This window comes from Acipenser ruthenus, chromosome 22 (assembly GCF_902713425.1).
Source record: "Acipenser ruthenus chromosome 22, fAciRut3.2 maternal haplotype, whole genome shotgun sequence".
In the NCBI taxonomy this organism is placed as follows: Eukaryota; Metazoa; Chordata; class Actinopteri; order Acipenseriformes; family Acipenseridae; genus Acipenser; species Acipenser ruthenus.
This window is the reverse complement of record NC_081210.1, coordinates 30,811,131-30,832,642: the sequence shown is the minus strand read 5'-3', so window position 1 is coordinate 30,832,642 and position 21,512 is coordinate 30,811,131. Positions and strand designations below refer to the sequence as shown.

At 48.7% G+C, this 21,512-nt stretch overlaps 1 protein-coding gene across 1 annotated transcript; it reads right to left on the bottom strand.

Annotated features, from left to right (window-relative positions):
- Positions 1 to 940: 940 nt before the first annotated feature.
- Positions 941 to 16,631, bottom strand: LOC131699496 (F-BAR and double SH3 domains protein 1-like). Its single transcript, XM_058996533.1, has 20 exons — positions 16,409 to 16,631; positions 13,558 to 13,655; positions 12,746 to 12,791; positions 9,945 to 10,018; positions 9,418 to 9,562; positions 9,192 to 9,307; positions 9,014 to 9,077; positions 8,766 to 8,894; positions 6,438 to 6,560; positions 6,065 to 6,160; positions 5,635 to 5,754; positions 5,318 to 5,422; positions 4,811 to 4,972; positions 4,463 to 4,576; positions 4,199 to 4,282; positions 3,949 to 4,108; positions 2,902 to 3,119; positions 2,656 to 2,812; positions 2,503 to 2,558; positions 941 to 1,865 (listed from the first exon to the last, which is right to left on the bottom strand). Exons 1-20 carry the CDS (start codon positions 16,427 to 16,429, stop codon positions 1,794 to 1,796), a joined length of 2,160 nt encoding a protein of 719 aa, XP_058852516.1. The 5' UTR covers positions 16,430 to 16,631; the 3' UTR covers positions 941 to 1,793.
- Positions 16,632 to 21,512: the final 4,881 nt, after the last annotated feature.

The window sequence follows — 21,512 nt, the reverse complement described above, 5'->3', positions numbered from 1 at the left end:
GCTGCTCCCGTCGCGTTCCCCCTCGGCTCTGACCGTGCGGTCAAGCTGCTCCCGTCGCGTTCCCCCTCGGCTCCGACCGGGCGGTCAAGCTGCTCCCGTCGCGTTCCCCCTCGGCTCCGACCGGGCGGTCAAGCTGCTCCCGTCGCGTTCCCCCTCGGCTCTGACCGTGCGGTCAAGCTGCTCCCGTCGCGTTCCCCCTCGGCTCCGACCGGGCGGTCAAGCTGCTCCCGTCGCGTTCCCCCTCCGCTCCGACCGTGCGGTCAAGCTGCTCCCGTCGCGTTCCCCATCCGCTCCGACCGTGCGGTCAAGCTGCTCCCGTCGCGTTCCCCATCCGCTCCGACCGGGCGGTCAAGCTGCTCCCGTCGCGTTCCCCATCCGCTCCGACCGGGCGGTCAAGCTGCTCCCGTCGCGTTCCCCATCCGCTCCGACCGTGCGGTCAAGCTGCTCCCGTCGCGTTCCCCCTCAGCTCCAACCGTGCGGTCAAGTCAAGCTGCTTACAGTGTGTTTGTAGTGGGCAGCAGAGCAGTCTGTGTAGAGTGGCCTTACACTGAATAATGGTGTTCTTCTTGCATGTATTTATAGTGATCCGAAACTGCAGAAGCATAGGACTAAAGATAGTGGTTGAAAAATGACCTCTTTAATGATAGTAACAATGGGTTGGATATTCAAATCCTAGAAACCAGAACTGTATATCTGAGAACATGGGAACTGCACCTGAGAAGATGCTGGACTGTTCTATTTTAAATTATACCAGATAAATACTAAAGATAAAGCTATGCATTTTAACAGTACTTCACTGTGTTTTGGGTCTTGTGTTTGTATTGAAATAATGGTCCAGTCTCCCCAGACAGGAAGAAACACACAAGAAAGTTCTGTAGTTGTCCAGCCAATGAGGAGCAGCTCTGATTGAGAGGCTTGCTGTATAAATCAGAGCACAGGCTGAGATTGTTATTTTTATTGGGTCCATAAAAGTGAACATTGCAAACACACTGGCACACGGGGTTCTGCATAGCAAGCTTAATGGAAACCAACTTCCACTGTTCACAGTATCGGGGTACACAGGCATGTCCGCGGGTAACAATTTGAAAAGAGACGGGCCCTTTGACAACACATAGGTGAAACATGCAACTGAAAAAAACGGATTCAATAAAAACTGCAAACAAAATTAAAATAATTATTTAAAAATAATAATAATAATAATAATAATAATAATAATAATAATAATAATAATACAGGTAGAGCAGTATTTGTTGGTTTGCATTTCAATTGCTTGTTTTTTATACCAACAAAATAAATAAAACTGCGAGATAAGTGTGCCAGCCAAGTGAGCTACACCTGCACACCCAGCTGCAGGGGACTGGCATGATTGAGGCAGGAGGTCAAACATTTCACATACAACAAAAATAAACCCAGAATAATAATAATTAGAATAATAATAATAAATATAAAGTAGAATATGCTTTTCAATATATTAAATGCAACTCCTAAAGAAAGAGAACCCCCCCCCCCCCCCCCCGGAATTCCTCTTCTAGATCTTCCAGCTCTGTGGTTCCAGGGTTGGAATGCGTGGACGGGAGATACAAACACACAGCAACAAGTTTCAAGTTGTTACGAGACGTAACAGAAGTGTGCAGATGTTGTGCTGGGAGCGACTGTCTAGCGCACACAGGAAATGAGAGGCATGGTGTGTGCGACGCAGCCCAGCTAGAGGCGGACGTGTGGCAGCCCAGCGAGAGGCGGAGCGTGTGGCAGCGCTGTGGAACGTCTCAGTCAGTGATGCAGGCTGGTTCTACTCAGACAAAGTGCTCGTCAGAGCTGGGGCTGGGGGAGGGGCGCTGTCCAGGGGGGCGGGGGGGCGCACGTACCTGCAGGGAGCAAAGAGAGAGAGAGAGAGAGACACAGACAGACAGACAGACAGACAGACAGATCAGAAACACTGCAGTGCTGCAGCACCAGAACTACTGTCCCAGGGAAAATAAATCTCATTGGTTTGTATGTTAGGAGACCCAGCTCAATGATGCTTATATAAAAGAAACAAATTCAAACAAGACTATCTTTAAACTTTAAAAATAAGAAAAAGAAACCAAGATAATACATTGTGTGCAGTGAGACAGAAAGACGAACCTGAGGGCTTGTTAGGGATGGGTTACAGCATGTAAATATACTGTGTTCAGTATTACTCTCGGTTTGGTTGTGCTGTGCTCATAGTCACCGGTCAGCTCTGTGAATTTCAGGCATCACTGACCGCAGCTGCCTGAGCGTTCTGGAACTGGTCAGCTGCATGTGACACTGTCCACTCTGCAACTCACGGGACACTAGAAAAGCCTCCCCCGTTCTGATTTTATAACATGCTGTCCAGCAATGGACAAGTGCGAAACTACCAGCTGCTTGAGCTGTGTTGAAACGTGATGGGCTGGCAGGAGCAGCAAACACACACACACTCATATACTCACACTCACTCACACACACACACACACTGGATGGAAAGGAAAGCACACGTACCGGCCTGGCCCGCCGAGGGGAGTGATCGGGGGAGCTGTGGGCACTGCTGCCGCTGTCTGGAGAGGGAGGAGAAGAGTCATTAAAAACCTTCAGAGCAAGAACAAGACGCACTTTCCCGTCCCTCCCTCCCTCCCTCCCTGACCACAGTCCTACCTGCTCTGCTGTCAGGCCGCCTGAGCAACCCCAGCGGAGTCCCCTGCAGCCTGTCCTCCAGTCCCCTAGGTGGCGTACTCCCCGGGACTGGCAGTGATGAGGCTCCAAGGATGGGGAGCGGGGGGGAGAAGGGAGGAGGGCCAGAGGACAACAGCTCCTGAAACCAGAACAGAGACTTTCTTTTTTTAGTCCTGATTTTTGGTACCATGAAAAACTGCAATAAAAATGGTTGCTGTGCATGCTCACCTTCCCCTCCTCCTCCTCCTCCTCCTCCTCCTCCTCCTCTCCCAGCAGCTCCACCACGAGGGAGGGGAACACCCCGACTCTCCCGTTCAGCTCCCCCTCCCAGAAGCCGTCGTCCACCTGGACGTCTCCGCAGCGCAGCAGCCGGATCACAGCCCCCTCAGGGAAGGACAGCTCCTCCCCACTCTGCCCACAGTACGGGTAGAGCGCCCGGGCCAGGCCTGCGGGGCAGAGAGAGAGAAACTATCACCAACACTAATACAATACAATACAATACAATACAATACAATACAACACAACACAACACAATACAATACAGCGCCCGGGCCAGGCCTGCGGGGCAGAGAGAGAGAAACCATCACCAACACTGATACAATACAATACAATACAATACAATACAATACAATACAATACAATACAGCGCCCGGGCCAGGCCTGCGGGGCAGAGAGAGAGAAACCATCACCAACACTGATACAATACAATACAATACAATACAATACAATACAATACAGCGCCCGGGCCAGGCCTGCGGGGCAGAGAGAGAGAAACCATCACCAACACTAATACAATACAATACAATACAATACAATACAATACAGCTTGCTTTTATAAAGCGCTCTTCATGCAGAGCATCCCAGAACGCTTTACAATAAAATTCAAAAATTAAAAAGCTACTGGCCAATCAATCCAGCTCAAGAACAAGCCCGTTTTTAAATTAGATTTCCATGGCTTGGGACGGATGGCATCTCCTCACCCCTCCTGATTTTAGACAGCGGAGAGCAGTCGCTGGACTCTATAAGGAACTGATGAACCATCAGGCCAGCCTCATCTCTTCAGTTCTTTTATCCAAATTTAAAAGCACCTCCAGTATCATAGTCTATGCAGAATTGCAACAGGACTGGCTTCTATTTAGACAGAGATGTGGAGTCCCGACCCCCGTTCTCCCAGTCTTTCAAAACCATGTCTAAAGTAAATGGCTGCCAGAGTCCTTCCAAGCTCAGGGTGCAGGGACAGCAAGTGACGTGCTTGCAGTAGAAACAGATTCTCACCTCCCGTGCATGTCTGTGAGCCTCTCCCCTGGGACCCCAGCGAGCTCCCTGAGACGGGGCTCCCCGGGACTCTCTGCGACACAGCGTCCCCTGCTGACAGGCTCGGGAACTGCAGGTACCTCTCGGGCACGTACCCCACCTGCCCTGAAGCATTCCGAGCCTGAGGGAGGAATACAGACACGCACACACAGAGTCACACACAGATACAAAGATGCATACAGAGACAGAGACAAGTAGAGAAGTGTCAAACCTTGAGCCAGTCCTCCATGTCTCCGTCCTCTATCACCTCCAGCTCCTCGTCCTCCGTGATGGACAGCTCGTCTGCTTGGCAGGCCTGCAGACGGGACAGGAATGAGGAGGGAGAAAGGAGAGTGTGTATCACTGCAGAGGGCAGGGGAACAGTGGAGGGGTGCAGGGGAGAGGAGAGTGTGGATCACTGCACAGGGGAGAGGAGAATGTGGATCTAGAGCAATGTATCACTGCACAGGGCCCGCACACAGAGCCGCTCTCTCACCTGGTAGCTGTAGAGAACCCGGCAGGGCAGGGGGTAGCTGCGGGGGCAGGGGCTCGGTGCAGACTCTGTGAAAATCTCATCGTCGTCAAAATCCTCGAAATCAAACTCATCCTCCTGAGAGCAAAGAGACACACACACACACACACACACACACACACACACACACACACACACACACACACACACACACACACACACACACACACACACGTGTCAATGATTTAGAAACACTGAAACAAGCCAAAAAGTATATTTTACAAATGTTTTTGTACATCAAAACATTGATCATGCAATGTAATAATCCTTCCCCTGGTTATACTGGTGCTCTGGCAGGGCAGCTGGACTCACCAGGGGGGAGATGGCTCCGTTGGAGAGCCGTGCCTCGCTCAGCCGCCGCTCGCTCTCCAGCTCCTCGTTGGCCTGGCTCATGGCGCTTGTCACCCAGGAGTCCGTCTCCACACCGGCCAATCGCAGGAGAGCCAGACGAGAGTCTGCCTTCACCCGGCTCACCTGGGGACAGGACATGGCAAGGGAACCCGATTGAGAGCCTTGACCGCTCTGCACAACACCTCACCTCACCTTCACAACATGCAATGTAAAGTGTCTGGGTACAGCTCGTTCACACGTGGCTATAAAGTCACAGGAGGTCAGCGTGTCTCTCACTCAGGTGTGTGTCTGGTCTGCCCGGGAGGTCAGCGTGTCTCTGGTCTGCCCGGGAGGTCAGCGTGTCTCTGGTCTGCCCGGGGGGTCAGCGTGTCTCTGGTCTGCCCGGGGGGTCAGCGTGTCTCTCACTCAGGTGTGTGTGTCTCTGGTCTGCCCGGGAGGTCAGCGTGTCTCTCACTCAGCCTGACATACCTCAGCCTTGCGGACGCCCTCCTTCACCTCCTCCATCTTCCGCTCCACGCCTGCCAGCTCGTCCTCGGAGACCAGCTTCCTGCGCTTCTCCAGCGTCTGCAGAACCTGACACACGGACACACGGACATTGAGAAGGACGCCTCCGAGAACCGGCCGCCCACCTTAACTTTCTGTTCGAGTTTATAAGGAAGTATCTGATTGGGAGGGGATGCTAAAGATCTTGATTCAAGACACTTTACTTAGAAAGCGTGATTTAATTAAAGCTCTTTACGGTGTATTAGGATGTGATGGCGAGGTGTCTGTTTCTCTGGACTCACCCTTTCTCCGTGGGTTTTGATTTTATAGTCCTTGGCTGCTTTGGTCGCCCATTTCCGCGCCTCCTTCTCCAGACAGCTTTCCCCACCCTGGGCACTGCCCTGATGGACCAGACCGCACACCTGCAACGGAAGCACGAGATGTTAAAAGACGGCTCTGACCAAGGAAACAAAACACTCCTATTAGTTAAACATTAAAATCACCAATTATTAAAAACAGAGTTCTGTACATAGGGCCCACCAGTACAATTTCAACCTCTGACCAGCAGGTGGTGCTGTGCATCACGTGAAACTCTCACCACAAGGGGAGCATTATAAGAAAAAGCCCCCTGCGTGCAAATGTGCATTGAAAACAAAGACAGCCCTTCTGAGTCAGTTCCCCTTGAACGAGCATGTGGAGTGTGGAGGACGCAGGGGTCCTCTGGGACGGTACCTTGTCGCTGGGTGCCCCCTGGAACAGGAAGACGGGTGCCTTGGTGAAGACAGGGTTCTCCTGAAGAAAGAGCTGGAGGTCGTGCTCTCGAGACACCTGCACACAGACACAGGAATCCTCCACCAATCAGACACACTGGCACAGAGCAATTCTTTACTCTCAGGTAGAGACTTAACACAACCCGTTTCACCATTCCACAACTCACTCTTGTCTTCATGTTAAATAAATAGGTCAATAAGCAAGAAAACTTTATTCATACCATTTACCATATCACACCATAAAAAAAAAAATCCTCCTTCAAATGAGCTATGTAGGAAACGGACTGGGTGAAGCTGCTGTGCAATGGGGTCTTCCTTCCCTCCGTGTAGGGTACCTGGCAGGAGTCCTGCAGGACCCCAAGGAAGGCGCTCTGCGTCGCCTGACAGCTGTTGATCTCAGTCTGGCTCAGCAGGGTGAAGTGCTCCCTCAGCCGCTCGTACAGGTCCCCATCCAGGTCCTGAAACACAGGGAGCAGAGCGGCAGGTCAGCCACGTGGTGGCGACAGAGTCCTGGGAGGAGAGGTAGACCTGGAGCGTCCTGTGCTGAGGGCTGAACCCCAGCCAGTGTTACTGAAAGCAGAGATCTCTGACATGGAGGAGTGAGAAAACTTGCTTACTGGGTTTGTTAAAATAGACTCTCAACTGTAGCTACTTTGCTACATGCAACAAACACCACCTTTCAAATGCTGCATTTCTACAAGAAAATGGCACAGAAAAATTATAATTGTAGAGTCAGGCTTTTGGTTTCTTCTAAAATCTTTTGGATCTTCGGTTAGATCAGTGTGTCATCAGCAGTGCATGATCAGCAGCAACAGGATTTCCTGGAAACTAGGGCCCCTGTTCAAACACAGCAAGGGTTTTAGCAGAGGAGGGACAGATTCCAGAGTGACTGAGGCAGCCCCATGGAGGTAAACAGTTCATCATGGAGAGAGAGGAGGAGGCAGAGGAGAGGGAGAGAGTGAGAGAGGAGGGAGGAGGAGCATGTGAGAGAGAGAGAGGGAGGGAGGGAGGGAGGAGAAGGGAGCGAGAGAGCGAGAGGAGGAGGAGGATGGAGAGAGACAGAGAGGAAGAGAAGGAGAGAGCGAAGGAGACACACACAAGTGCAAACAAGCAGCCAGAGGGTCTGCCAAACCACAGGATGTTCTGCACATCGCTAGAGGCACTAAAGGACCGGTTAATCTCCTTTAAAAAACAGGCCTGCTCCTGCTGCTGTATGCACAGCACCACCAAAATACTTTACTGATAACATTTCACAGGAAACGTCTAGTGCAAGGAGTGGATATTTCAACACAGGTCACAAGGTGGCGCAGTATCAGTATCGGCAGGGCGCTCGTTAGCTGAGTCACGACAACATCTCCATGCTGTGGTTCTCCCACGCGTGGTTTCCCTTCTCTTACAGAAACATGACAGCCTGTCTCCAGCTACACAGGAAGCTGCTGAGCCACATGACTCCTCTGCTCATCGGGGAGCTCTCCCGCACTGACCACTGGCAGCAAAGCCATTTCCGCCTAAACCTCAACTTCAGTGTGAAGATATTTCAAAAAGGAGCTGTTAATACGAGGCCGTCCGCAGTGTTGTGGGAGAGAGAGAGAGAGGAGACAGGCCCATGCATGGGAACTGGTTCAGGCCCAGTTCCCATGCACAGCCTGATGAAGTGAAGAGGGAGGCTTGTAAACAGACATGCATGTTTCATAAGAGTCACACACAGAGGTACAAATAAAACACACGCTCGATTGGTTTGTTCAAGGCACCGAGATTCAGACTCCCTCCCCTTTACTTAAAGGATATCATATCTCAAGAAGAAACTGTTTATTTATACCCAGTTATTAATAAACTGTGAATTGTATTTGTCTGTCAGTTTGCAATAAAAACACATTCAAAATATATGTTAAAAGTCCTTAAGGTTTTGTGATTAGGGCCCATGTCACACTGTTCTGACGAATTCAACAAAGTTCATATTTATTAAACTATTCCAGTCCAACAGCGGTTTATAAAAGTCTCATGACTTTTTTTTTTTTAACACATCAAAACAGAAACTAAACCTGTTTTTCCAGCGAGTCAGTGAAAACAAGAATACAGCCTTCCTCTCTCCCACCGCTGTGGAAGAAAGTAGCGCTGCAGCTGAGAGCAGAGACAAAGAGCCCGATTTACTGAAGTTCCCAAGTGTTCGTTTATCTCTTTCAGCTGACTGTGACTCAATAGAGGACTTCACTATGTGTGTAAACAACTCGCCTGGTGAGCCGATAAAGAAAACAGCTCCCAAATAAAACAGCAGATGTGTTTGTTACTCAACTGCAAATTACCACAGAATTAGAACGATTCTAGAAAGCTCACTTTTTTAAATGAAATCTAGAAAATTCATACAGATGCCCATCAACAAGGATCTAAAACATAATCGAAGGGAAGTTTCTTGTGTTCCGTAGAAACTTTACAAAATTCAATGAAAATCACCAGCCTTAGCATTTGAAAATACTGCTGATCAACCAAAGAAGAGGAGAGCGGGCTGAGAGCGCGTTACCTTGATGAGGGCGGAGGGGAGCGCGTTACCTTGACGAGGGCGGAGGGGAGCACGTTACCTTGACGAGGGCGGAGGGGAGCGCGTTACCTTGATGAGAGCCGAGGGGAGCGCGTTACCTTGATGAGAGCCGAGGGGAGCGCGTTACCTTGATGAGAGCCGGCAGGTCCTTGCTGTGATAGTGCTCCTGGTGTGAGTTCACAGCGGCCAGGGTAAGAAGGTACTCGTTACGAGCCTCAGTGAGCTGCAGGTTGCACTCAGACAGCCGATTGCTCAGCTGCAGGGGGAGTGAGAGAGAGAGAGAGAGAGAGATATTTATTTCAAGCTTTTTCGCTGGACCAGCGTTTATACTGGGGACTTCGTGCTTACACAACCTGGACTCAAGGGGAAGCATACCTTTGTGTTCAACTTCTGCAGGTTTGTTCTGAAATGGAAAATCCCATAGTCATTCTTTTTGGATCTGAAAGAAGAAGTAAAATCTATGAAAATGTAAATCAGATTGATGGTTCAATCGTTGTGTTTATTTATTTATATGGTGTGTGTTTGTTTGCTCTCTCCAGTGTCTCTCACTCACTTGTCCCGGGCAAGCTCAGTGATGCGCTCCAGGTGGTAATAGCGCTTCTTCACCTTGCAGAGCTCCCGCACCGCCTCCACCAGCTCACCCTGCACACATAGCAGCTGCTCCGAGCTCTGAGGGACACAGAGAGAGAGAGGGGGGGGGTGTGATGCTCTGGACAGGGGGGCTCAAGGAAGACATGTCTGAAAGCCCCTGCTCCCTCACTCCCTCCCGGAGCCCCCACCTTCTTGGCGCGCTGCTCCTTGGCCGCTCGCAGGGTCCTGGTGGTCTCGCTGGTCAGGGCGCGGTAGTTCTCGGACGCAGCGACTCTGGACAGGCTGGTGTGGACAGTGGCTTCAATCAGGGACCTCCACACCGTGAACACACTTCTGCAGAGGAGGGGGGAGCGCAGTTACCAGACTACTTACATTAAAAAAAAAAAAAAAATCAGCTGATTAAATAAGGTTTGGTCTTCATGGACTTCTGCAGACTGTCGAAGTTCAAAGATTTTTTTTTATTTTACAAACAACAACAAAAAAAAAAACTCTCAGCTCTGAAGCTGGTCACGGACATGCAGGCAGAAATGTTTTGATAAAAAAAAACTTAAACTTCAGATTATCCGCTCTGGATTATGAACCTGTCCCACCCTCTCATGTCTGAGGTATCGAACGACCCGGTCAAGTTACTGTACTAATGAAACACTGAAATCAGCCCGCAGTGTATGGAAGTCATGTCAGATATCTTGAACGCTGCGGATCCGAGGGTACGTACCTGCTGTCACTGGGCTCCCCTCTCCCACGAAGCCCATCCCTCTTCATGTACTGGGAGGCCAGTCTGTGCAGAGCCTGTGCGGAGACACCATTATTCAACAGTCTGAACAGGGTGGCCTGCAGGAGCACTCTTCTCAACGCAGGCATTCCCATTCATTTACTTTTATTATTATTATTATTATTTGTTTATTAAGCAGACGCCTTTATCCAAGGCGACTTACAGAGTCACTTACAATTACGTCTCACCCGAAAGACGGAGCACAAGGAGGTCAAGTGACTTGCTCAGGGTCACACAATGAGTCAGTGGCTGAGGTGGGATTTGAACCGGGGACCTCCTGGTTACAAGCCCTTTTCTTTAACCACTGGACCACACAGCCTCCTTACTTTGAGGTAAAACCAGAACAATCAGGGCACATTTTCAAAGGGTGTGATCCTGTCTTACAACACGGATAGACATGAGGCTCCCATTGCACAGCAGTTTGATCCATTCCTGGTTTCACGGTGAGTTTTAGATGTCACACCTGAGCTTCTTAGCTACACCCAGTGGCTAATCAAGCTCGTATCAATACCTGAAATGGATGCATCAGGAGTCTTATTTCCATTCCTGCATATCACCTATGCAATAGGATTCCATTTAAGCGCTCTCATATTATAGACTGGAGAAAGCACTGACAATATGCCCTCAAGGCAAGTACAGGAGACTACCATGCCATCAGTGTTAATAAAACACAATTAAAGACCTGTCCGCTTTGTACGAAAGAGAAACCCAAGTAAATCTGGCTCCAACCCACCTGCCACACTTCTAGCTGGCCTCGGTGCCTGTTTATTTGGAGCTGCTGCACTAGTAGTATTGATCTCTCCCCATTAGGACAGGATTCAGAGCAGCTGAGATCCAGCACTACTCAGAACCACTATTCAAATCTACCGGTTGCTTTAGCTCACACAGTAGAGTGCATTAGGAAGCACTACTTGCATGGACACAGACCTTGTGAGAACTGACCCCCAGCTGGACGTACAGTCTCTGCTCACACTGAGCTCCTGCATTGCTGACAGTGAGGAGAGCGCGCTGACCCCCAGCTGGACGTACAGTCTCTGCTCACACCGAGCTCCTGCATTGCTGACAGTGAGGAGAGCGCGCTGACCCCAGCTGGACGTACAGTCTCTGCTCACACTGAGCTCCTGCATTGCTGACAGTGAGGAGAGCGCGCTGACCCCAGCTGGACGTACAGTCTCTGCTCACGCTGAGCTCCTGCATTGCTGACAGTGAGGAGAGCGCGCTGACCCCAGCTGGACGTACAGTCTCTGCTCACACTGAGCTCCTGCATTGCTGACAATGAGGAGAGCGCGCTGACCCCAGCTGGACGTACAGTCTCTGCTCACACTGAGCTCCTGCATTGCTGACAGTGAGGAGAGCGCGCTGACCCCCAGCTGGACGTACAGTCTCTGCTCACACTGAGCTCCTGCATTGCTGACAGTGAGGAGAGCGCGCTGACCCCAGCTGGACGTACAGCCTCTGCTCACACTGAGCTCCTGCATTGCTGACAGTGAGGACAGAACACAGCAGCAACCAAAAACAAACAGCTAAACAAAGTGGCTTCTGTTTCCAAGCTGTCCTGCGAGACCCGTCCCGAGTACTTGCCCACACATTGAGCCTGCCCGCCACATTCCACAGTGACATCAGTCCAGGTGAGCAAACACTCTGTGTGTGTGCGTGTGTGCACACAGAACACCACCCCTTGTTTAATCAAGCCCGTTCTGTCCTGGGTAAACCATGTTCATTTCAGCACTTGGGTTCCCATTCGAATTGTTACTTCACTTCTCCATTTCTTGGAATGCATGGGATGTTTACCAATGCGTTTCAAGTCAGATTCTTGAATACAGTTTTGTACAACCCACCTTTTCCCAAAGCCGTATGGAAACCCCAGTAGCAGCCTAAAGCACAACTATGACTTCCATCAGCAGATATGCAACTGAAAGCAGCTGCCAGGCCAAGCCTGAGTTCAGCGCACGCACGCACGCACGCGCACACACACACACGCACGCACACACGCACACACGCACACACAACTTTACTCATGTACAGGAAGGTTTCAATAGCTCAGCTTCATGAGTCTAAGAAATCAGGAAATCAGTCATCCCTTTCATACAGGGATAGTCAGCGCAGAGCTGTCTGGTTAACGGGTGGAATCTGACAGGCGCCTCCCGCGCCGCGGTCTCCAATACATTAATCAGAGGAGGAGGAGCAGGGTCCTGGGCTTTAAGATGCAAACTCCACATCAGGGCTAAACTACCAAGTACCCTTTGTGTTACACGCATGACGGGGCTTTCTCGTGTGTGCTTTTTAGATTTCAAGTCATTAAAAGATAAAGATAGACATATCAGGTAATATAAAATTGCTGAAACCAGTATTCAAAATTTAAAATCTACTATAGGAGAGTCAGCTGCAAACTGCCAGTGCTTTCTCAGCACTAGAGTCAGCTGCAAACTGCCAGTGCTTTATCAGCAGTAGAGTCAGCTGCAAACTGCCAGTGCTTTCTCAGCACTAGAGTCAGCTGCAAACTGCCAGTGCTTTCTCAGCACTAGAGTCAGCTGCAAACTGCCAGTGCTTTATCAGCACTAGAGTCAGCTGCAAACTGCCAGTGCTTTCTAAGCACTAGAGTCAGCTGCAAACTGCCAGTGCTTTCTCAGCACTAGAGTCAGCTGCAAACTGCCAGTGCTTTCTCAGCAGTGAGTTCGTGGGAGTCTCAAATTCAAAAAGCTGCACAGTGTCAGGCAGAGGCCCTGCTCAGCCGCAGTGCTTACCTGGCCATAGTCCTTCTCAATGGCAGCTCTCTGTTTACTGAAGGACCTGCAAGACAAGCAATGAAACGGCGTCAGAGATGCAGAGACCCGCCCTTTAAAATGAAAAATGCTTGAAGTAATATTATTTACTATACCTCTTATCTCCAGCTGTGTGCACCTGGACACGGTCACACCATCCCCAATAGAGAATAGAAAGTGCTTCCAGCTGTAGCCACCTGGAGCAGCGCTCCATTACAAGCCAAACACACACACCAGCTTCAACTGAAGTCATTGTGTGTGTGCTGCAGCTTTAGTGTCCAGGTGCACCTACATTCTATGCACTGGCCATGGAACAAAAGCAGTGGCACAGCCCAGATTAACGATACACAAGACCCCATCACCCCTGCACCTCTGCACCCCACCCCATCACCCCTGCACCTCTGCAACCCATCACCCCTGACCTCTGAGAAGAACATTCCATTCATCCTTGGAATTGAATATTTACAATCTAGTCAAACTGCCTCCTCCTCATTCACATGCTAGCAGAACTCTGCCTCATGCACTACAGATGCACAGTGTTTCTCTGCCTCATGCACTGCAGGTGCACAGTGTTTCTCTGCCTCATGCACTGCAGGTGCACAGTGTTTCTCTGAGGTGTACAGCTGACTGGCAGCACTGCTCTTCACTCTGTCCACTATTCACTGGGATCTATGTTGAGATCATCAGCCTCACTGCACTGGTGACCAGAGCCATTGTCAAACCCCAGTCCAGTAAATTAGCTGACTGCACAGCCCACCCCTCTGAAGACAGCATTGCAAGCCCGCTGCTCTCACCGGATCTCCTCCAGGAGCTCACTCTCCTGCTGCTGCTTGCTCTGAAGTTTGGCCGCTTGTTCAGCAAAGGTCAGCTTCACCTCCTGGGTCACCTTCACCTGGTAAATAAAAGCAGACACGTCCATTCAATTCAGGTTAGCTCTTATAGCATTACAAGAATGCAATTAAAACAAACAAACAAATAAAAAGAAACACTGCCTTGACACTTCATTAGGATCCTTCAACCCGACTGGATCTGACACACACACACACACACACACGCACGCGCACACCCTCGCTAGAACACCCTTCATTATCACAATCCTGGTCCCTGGACCCCAAATAAAACATTTAAAAAGATAATATAAGCACACACTGTCAACATCCCGGTCTGTACGCACAGGACACACCTCCGCAGTCGACTCTTTTGTCTTGATGAAAAGCGCGCGCTGTGTAAATAGGCCTCCGAAACGAAAATCATTTCATGTTGCAACAAAGCTGGAATCTATATTGACCGTTTGAAAGAAGCAGTAATGCAGGCATGTCTCTCTGTCGTAAATATAGGTTGTCAAAAAGCACTCTGTTTTTTGGCTTGTTCAGCAACCATGTGGCAAAGCAAAATCGATTCAAGAAAAAAAACAAACAAAAAGAACTTGAGGATCTGATGAACGTTTCACGTCAGGATGATTTGGAATGAAAGCTCAGTTTGGGATTCTTGCTGGATTAAGATTTGATGCACTTTGAATTGATTCCAGTGTGCAATAGAGAGTGCGCTGTGTATATAATCGAGAGGACTCCAGTGTTCAATAGAGAGAGTGCGCTGTGTATATAATTGAGAGGACTCCAGTGTTCAATAGAGAGAGTGCGCTGTGTGTATAATCGAGAGGACTCCAGTGTTCAATAGAGAGAGTGCGCTGTGTATATAATTGAGAGGACTCCAGTGTTGAATAGAGAGAGTGTGCTGTGTATATAATCGAGAGGACTCCAGTGTTCAATAGAGAGAGTGCGCTGTGTATATAATCGAGAGGACTCCAGTGTTCAATAGAGAGAGTGCGCCGTGTGTATAATCGAGAGGACTCCAGTGTTCAATAGAGAGAGTGCGCCGTGTGTATAATCGAGAGGACTCCAGTGTTCAGTATTCACAGTTCTGTTGTCACTATGTACTGTAGAGATGTACCTGTTTTTTAGGTTTCTTCTTCCAGTCTGAAGGAAGTCATTAGATAATTGCACAGCAGCCTCTCGAAGCACAGACTAATCCCTGAATGCATTTACAATGCGAGTAGGGCCATTATAATACAGGGCTCCAGAAAGAAGACAAACAGTCTTACAAACTCACTTTAAGATCCATTTTACAAAAGGCGATCAATACGTTTTCAATTGAAGTCTAGATAGCCAGGTTTACGAATGTGCTGAGCGACACATGCACACAGTGTCATAAAATAAACTGCATTACTGGAAACCAGAGCAGCCTTGTCAGTGCCTTTCTATCAACATTAAAAAAGAATGCTTACCTAACCAAGCCTGTGTGCCTTCCGCACTGCAGCCCAGCACTATCACCACTGAGCTACTCAAACCCACTGCCTTCCACACTGCAACCCAGCACTCTCTCCACTGAGCTACTCAAACACACTACAGCCCAGCTCTCTAACCCCTGAGCTACAAACACACTGCAGCCCAGCACTCTCTCCACTGAGCCACTCAAACACACTGCAGCCCAGCACTCTCACCACTGAGCCACTCAAACACACTGCAGCCCAGCACTCTCACCACTGAGCCACTCAAACACACTGCAGCCCAGCACTTTCTCCACTGAGCCACTCAAACACACTGCAGCCCAGCACTCTCTCCACTGAGCTACTCAATCACACAGCAGTCCAGCACTCTCACCACTGAGCCACTCAAACACACTGCAGCCGAGCACTCTCACCACTGAGCCACTCAATCACACTGCAGCCCAGCACTCTCACCACTGAGCCACTCAATCACACAGCAGTCCAACACTCTCACCACTGAGCCACTCAAACACACTGCAGCGCAGCACTCTCACCACTGAGCCACTCAATCACACAGCAGTCCAGCACTCTCACCACTGAGCCACTCAAACACACTGCAGCGCAGCACTCTCACCACTGAGCCACTCAATCACACAGCAGTCCAGCACTCTCACCACTGAGCCACTCAGAGTACATGTATTTACTGCCAACCTACAATTCCGGCACACCGTTAAGAAACGTGATAACCTGATCCACCTTGTTTCTATGTAAATATATCACATTCGCTCTACGGCCAGTTCATCTGTACGCACAACACAGAGCGTTGAATGCTTCAGGTCGAGTCCTGTCAGCTTCCAATTGCAATTCTTCAGTCTGTTCAAACATTTGATTATTTATTTTATCGATAGTTTTACTTTGTTTCTTTGTATTTTTTTTAAAGGAGGATCGACTCACGTGTTAAGATAAAGAACAGCTCAGCCTAGCAGAAGAGGAGTCCCATTCTTCCGCGAGTCTCGCTGCTTTTCTTTATGTATTTATGTATTGATATTGCTCTGGTGTGGAACATCACAGAAGGCCGCTCGTTGCGAGGCTGTGTTATATTTTCATGGTAGGAAACGAGAAAAGCAGAACTGTCTGTTCCGCATCATAACTATATCAGTGTCACCATCGCCAACGATGTGAAAAGAACAAAAATGAATTCAGTGCGTCTGGCAAACAAAATCAAACATAAACTCAAACTCAAACAGGAGCACTCGCTTAGTGAGTTACATATTGATAAAGCGTCCCGTTCGCACAGATCAGGACGCTGGGACAGCGTCAGTATCCAGCAGCAATACCTCTGAGAGTCTGTGCGTATTTATTTATTCAACACCCGGTACCTTTCTCGGTGGCGGCTGCATTCTCCGTTTCTCTAGTGCTCTCCTCGGCGCCGTGTTTCTGCCTCTCTCTCACTCGTTTCTCGTTTCCGAGGTAATACCTCCCCTGTTTCCGAAGCTCTCTCGTTCTCTCCACCGCTCTGTTAACAGGACTCTAGAGGAGGCGGGGCGCGGACTCACCTGCAGGGCTCACCTGCAGAACAGCAGCGCCGACTAGTGGTCATGACTCAAGCGACTGCTGAAAACACTCGGTCTGCGTTTCAAAGCCAACTCCAAACACTAAGATTACCTGTTTAAAGTTACAAACCTCAGATCAGGTAGCAGCTATTCAATTCAAAGCAGTTTCATAAAGATAGGTAGCTTACATGTTTGTTGTGTAACCTGAAAGGTTATTTATAAAAAAAAAAAAAAAACATTACATTTATAAAATTGAAAATCAGACCAATTTAGCCGAACTTCAATATCAACATTAACAGCAGTTTTTTTTTTAAATTTCAGAAATATATTCGATTGAGGTTATTAATATTCAATGAGGAGGAATGTGGGGTACGCGTGAGTGAGGTTATTAATATTCAATGAGGAGGAATGTGCTGTACAGGTGAGTGAGGTTATTAATATTCAATGAGGAGGAATGTGCTGTGTGAGTGAGGTTATTAATATTCAATGAGGAGGAATGTGCTGTACGGGTGAGTGAGGTTATTAATATTCAATGAGGAGGAATGTGCTGTACAGGTGAGTGAGGTTATTAATATTCAATGAGGAGGAATGTGCTGTACGTGTGAGTGAGGTTATTAATATTCAATGAGGAGGAATGTGCTGTACGCGTGAGTGAGGTTATTAATATTCAATGAGGAGGAATGTGCTGTACGTGTGAGTGAGGTTATTAATATTCAATGAGGAGGAATGTGCTGTACGGGTGAGTGAGGTTATTAATATTCAATGAGGAGGAATGTGCTGTAAGTGTGAGTGAGGTTATTAATATTCAATAAGGAGGAATGTGCTGTACGCGTGAGTGAGGTTATTAATATTCAATGAGGTGGAATGTGCTGTACAGGTGAGTGAGGTTATTAATATTCAATGAGGAGGAATGTGCTGTAAGTGTGAGTGAGGTTATTAATATTCACGTACAATATAGTTCTGGAACTGTATTAAAATGCAAGCTCTAGCGGCAAACACAGCGCGAGCTCCCCGATATGAAGCAGTTCTGAGAAACTACGCAATAAGGTTTGTTTGTTTGTTTGTTTGTTTGTTTGTTTGTTTGTTTCCCGTCGTTGTCTTTTCAATGGTTTATTACAGCACTGCACTGAGATCAGGCTCGACGGCACTATATCCAAGTCATAGAGTCACTGTTCAGAGGCATGCATGTTCTGGATCTGTGATCCGGGTGTAATCTGTTGGGAGCTGCAGTATGCTATCAACTGCGCTACTCCTTTTCTGAGTGGCAATTTAAATGTGCTTATTGAGACGTGACACAGCCTTTTCCTTATATAAAAGATCCTCATAATAAACGCAGAGCAAAGTGTAATCAAGCGCAGGGAAAGTGTGGTAAAGCATGGCAAAGCATTGAAAAGCACAGAGAGGTACAGTCAAGCATAGTAAAAAAAAACACAAACCATGGTAAACTAACCTGTGAAAGACTCCCCACAGTAGAAGTGGTTATTCTACTAGAGGTGCTGCATTCTAATTACTGCAGCATGGTTATGCTGCGCTGTGCTGGAGACAGTAGTGTGGGTATTCTGCAGCACTACAGCACAACCACTGAAAAGAGCGCTTATTGAGTGCAGCAAGTGCCATGCTGCTTACTTGCCAGCAAGCGTGATGCAAATGGGTCAGTGCAAAACTGTGCAGTAATACATGGTGTGCAGATTTGAGTGTGATTTGCTGTTGACATGCATCCTGAGCTCAGGTGCTGGGGTGTTGCATGCTCGCTTCCACACTGTGCAGTTTGTTGCCCTTCAAGTGAGCTCTTCCGGCTCTCTGTCGTGTTTCCTCTCTGGTATCTCTGAGGAGGCTCAAGCTCACACCCAGCAGACCTGCTTGTTGTGTACTGCAGTCCAGTCTGTGAGTGCTGAGAGAAGCTGTGGCTGTCACTGGGTTTGCAAGCCTCTCTCTGTACCTGCAGCTTCGTCGTCAGCCATTGCAGAGAGTCAGCCAGAGCATTCGCATCAGATTAGAGCCCTTGCATGGCACAGCTAAGCGCTTTTCAACACTGGCTTCACCTCGCAGTCATCCTCGGGCAGCGTTGTTATGACGATAAGCACTCGATGAAAAACTGAACAACTCTAGAACTCCCCCTTGCCCTTCACAGGCCTGCAGTCTGGATTGGATACCAGTGGGTTGTAAGCAAGAGTTTTAACTCGGAGACACAGCACTGGGAGTAATGGCATTCATTCGAATCTGTCTCCTGTTACTCTGAGCTGCATCCTCCAGAACTTCCTCCAGACACAAACCTGAGCAAATGAAAAAGCATGGTGGGCATGGTGAGAAGAGAGACACGCAGCACAGGAGATACCGAGGGTAAGTAAACATTTCCTTTAAAAAGAGTCACTAGAATGTAGTTCCAGTGAGGTTATTGCCTCTGAGCAGACAGCAGTGATGACCCTGAGAGAAATGAACCCCAGGGCTGTATAGATCCCTGAACCCCTCCACTATCTTTATCCCAGTCGTTGATTGCTTTCTATTCTGAGACTTTTCTCTTAAAGCCGCTGTTAGTAAAAAGGTGTCATAATTAAAAAACAAAACCTGTTTTTTTACCTTCCGCTGCGATTCTGTTAAACACATAATTATAAATACATGTCTTTAGTTTGGGGGAAGTGTGTGGTTATGAAGTCATTTCCTGTTGTGATAAGAAACAATGACATCACCATGACATGTGTGGCTGGGTCCTTGTAGCTCCTGTGTGGAGAGCAGAGCAAGTGGTGAGAGTGTGGGGGGTTCCAGTCCTGTGTGGCTGTGTCCCTCGCTGGGTCCTTGTGGCTCCTGTGTGGGGAGCAGAGCGAGTCGTGAGAGTGTGGGGGGTTCCAGTCCTGTGTGGCTGTGTCCCTCGCTGGGTCCTTGTGGCTCCTGTGTGGAGAGCAGAGCAAGTGGTGAGAGTGTGGGGGGTTCCAGTCCTGTGTGGCTGTGTCCCTCGCTGGGTCCTTGTAGCTCCTGTGTGGAGAGCAGAGCAAGTGGTGAGAGTGTGGGGGGTTCCAGTCCTGTGTGGCTGTGTCCCTCGCTGGGTCCTTGTGGCTCCTGTGTGGGGAGCAGAGCGAGTGGTGAGAGTGTGGAGGGTTCCAGTCCTGTGTGGCTGTGTCCCTCACTGGGTCCTTGTGGCTCCTGTGTGGAGAGCAGAGTGAGTGGTGAGAGTGTGGAGGGTTCCAGTCCTGTGTGGCTGTGTCCCTCGCTGGGTCCTTGTGGCTCCTGTGTGGGGAGCAGAGCGAGTCGTGAGAGTGTGGAGGGTTCCAGTCCTGTGTGGCTGTGTCCCTCGCTGGGTCCTTGTGGCTCCTGTGTTAAAAGCATTACTGTGCGGAGGGTTCCAGTCCTGGTTGGGATAGCTCACTGTGTACAGCGACCCCTGCTGGTCAGACACCACACGAGTCTAGGAGGAGACTTGCAGGCTGGGCTTCGTCTTCAGGGTTTTAGGGTTCAAAGAGTCTGGTTTCAGTAAGGGGGCTGCAGTGAACTGGGGAGATATGAAGTAGTGCTATTGAATTATTCTCATCATCTTCACTGTGTCATGCATTGCTGGCCGCTGCTCTCCGATTGTTTCGTCTTCGGTTCATTCAATGCAAAAGTAAATAAGAGCAGAAGATGGAAGTGCGGCTTGCATAAGGAGTGTGCTCTGGAAATGATTCATCTCCGCTGGGAGCGGGGCTCACAGATAACACTTGTTGTGCTTGACTCAGCTGATGAAAGGCAGTCATTTTCAGCGTACCGTCTCTGCGGTGCAGGTACCAGTTTTGTCCGGCAGGTATTTCCCCTCCACAGGGCTATTGTTTGTTTGCTCACTTGGCCTGACCTACTTTGTCATAAACAATGCGATGAAAAGAATTGTTTTGAGAAAAGCACCTTGCACCTGATAAACATCACTTATGAGTGTGATGATGCTGCTCTCTGCACCAGACTGGAAGGAACTCATTATCTGATCAACGCCCCTGATAGCCTAAAACAGCCTTATCTGCTCAAGAGATGTTCCACTGCTAATGAAAACTAACAACCCGTGTCACTGCCACTATTAATACAACAGTGCCGAATTGTTCTGAAGTGCAGACTCATTGGAAAGAAGTCCCACTCATTAAGACAAACACACACATAATTAAACAGCCCACTGGAATTGCAATGGGTAACGCTTTACACTGTGTCTCTAATTACTGTGCATTTGTATAGTACTTACTTAGTAAATGCATGTGTACTGACACATCATTACAATGTGATTATGCAATGTCCTAATGTGAACATCTTTTTGCATGATATAACCCAAACCCTAACTCTAACCCTAGCCCCTCCTAACCCAAACCCTAACTCTAACCCTAACCCTAACCCTAACCCTAACTCTAACCCTAGTCCCTCCTAACCCTAACTCTAACCCTAACTCTAACTCTAACCCTAACCCTAACCCTTTCCTGTAACAATTGTGCAAAAAGATGTGTAAATGAAGCCCATGGTAACTATGCCTAATAAAGTGAGTTTGTGAGTGTGAGCGCCTGCATGTCCTGTATGAGTGTGTGGATCTCCAGGGAGGGAGGGAACTTCAACAGCAAGAAACAGCAACGCCAGGCTGGTATGCAAAATATTTATTAATAAAAGTGAACCACGTTTCTCTTTAGACACAACTATAGATAGATATATAACTTACAAATGAATAAATAGAATAAATTATATAAATAACAGCAAGTGGGTTTATTTCCGTAAGACGTCCTCAGGCAGAGTGTTTAAATACTGGATGAAGCCATGGAGCTGATCCATGAAGCCCCTGGGACTGTGCTTCGGGAAGCTGGTGCAAGTGCACTGGTCTCCTTCAACGGGGAAGCTTTCCTGGAAAAAGACAGAGCGTTTCTCAGTGGATGTGCTGCAGAGCCACTTCACTTCAATGCAGGGCAGGTATCATCCATTATCCCCTATCTGCCCT

Coding starts and splice junctions, on each gene's coding strand:
- LOC131699496 (XM_058996533.1), bottom strand. CDS start 16,429: ATGCAGCCGCCACCGAGAAAG. Junction 9,078..9,191: donor ACTGAGCTTGCCCGGGACAA/GTGAGTGAGAGA, acceptor TTCTTCTTTCAG/ATCCAAAAAGAATGACTATG. Junction 4,109..4,198: donor ACATGGAGGACTGGCTCAAG/GTTTGACACTTC, acceptor TTCCTCCCTCAG/GCTCGGAATGCTTCAGGGCA.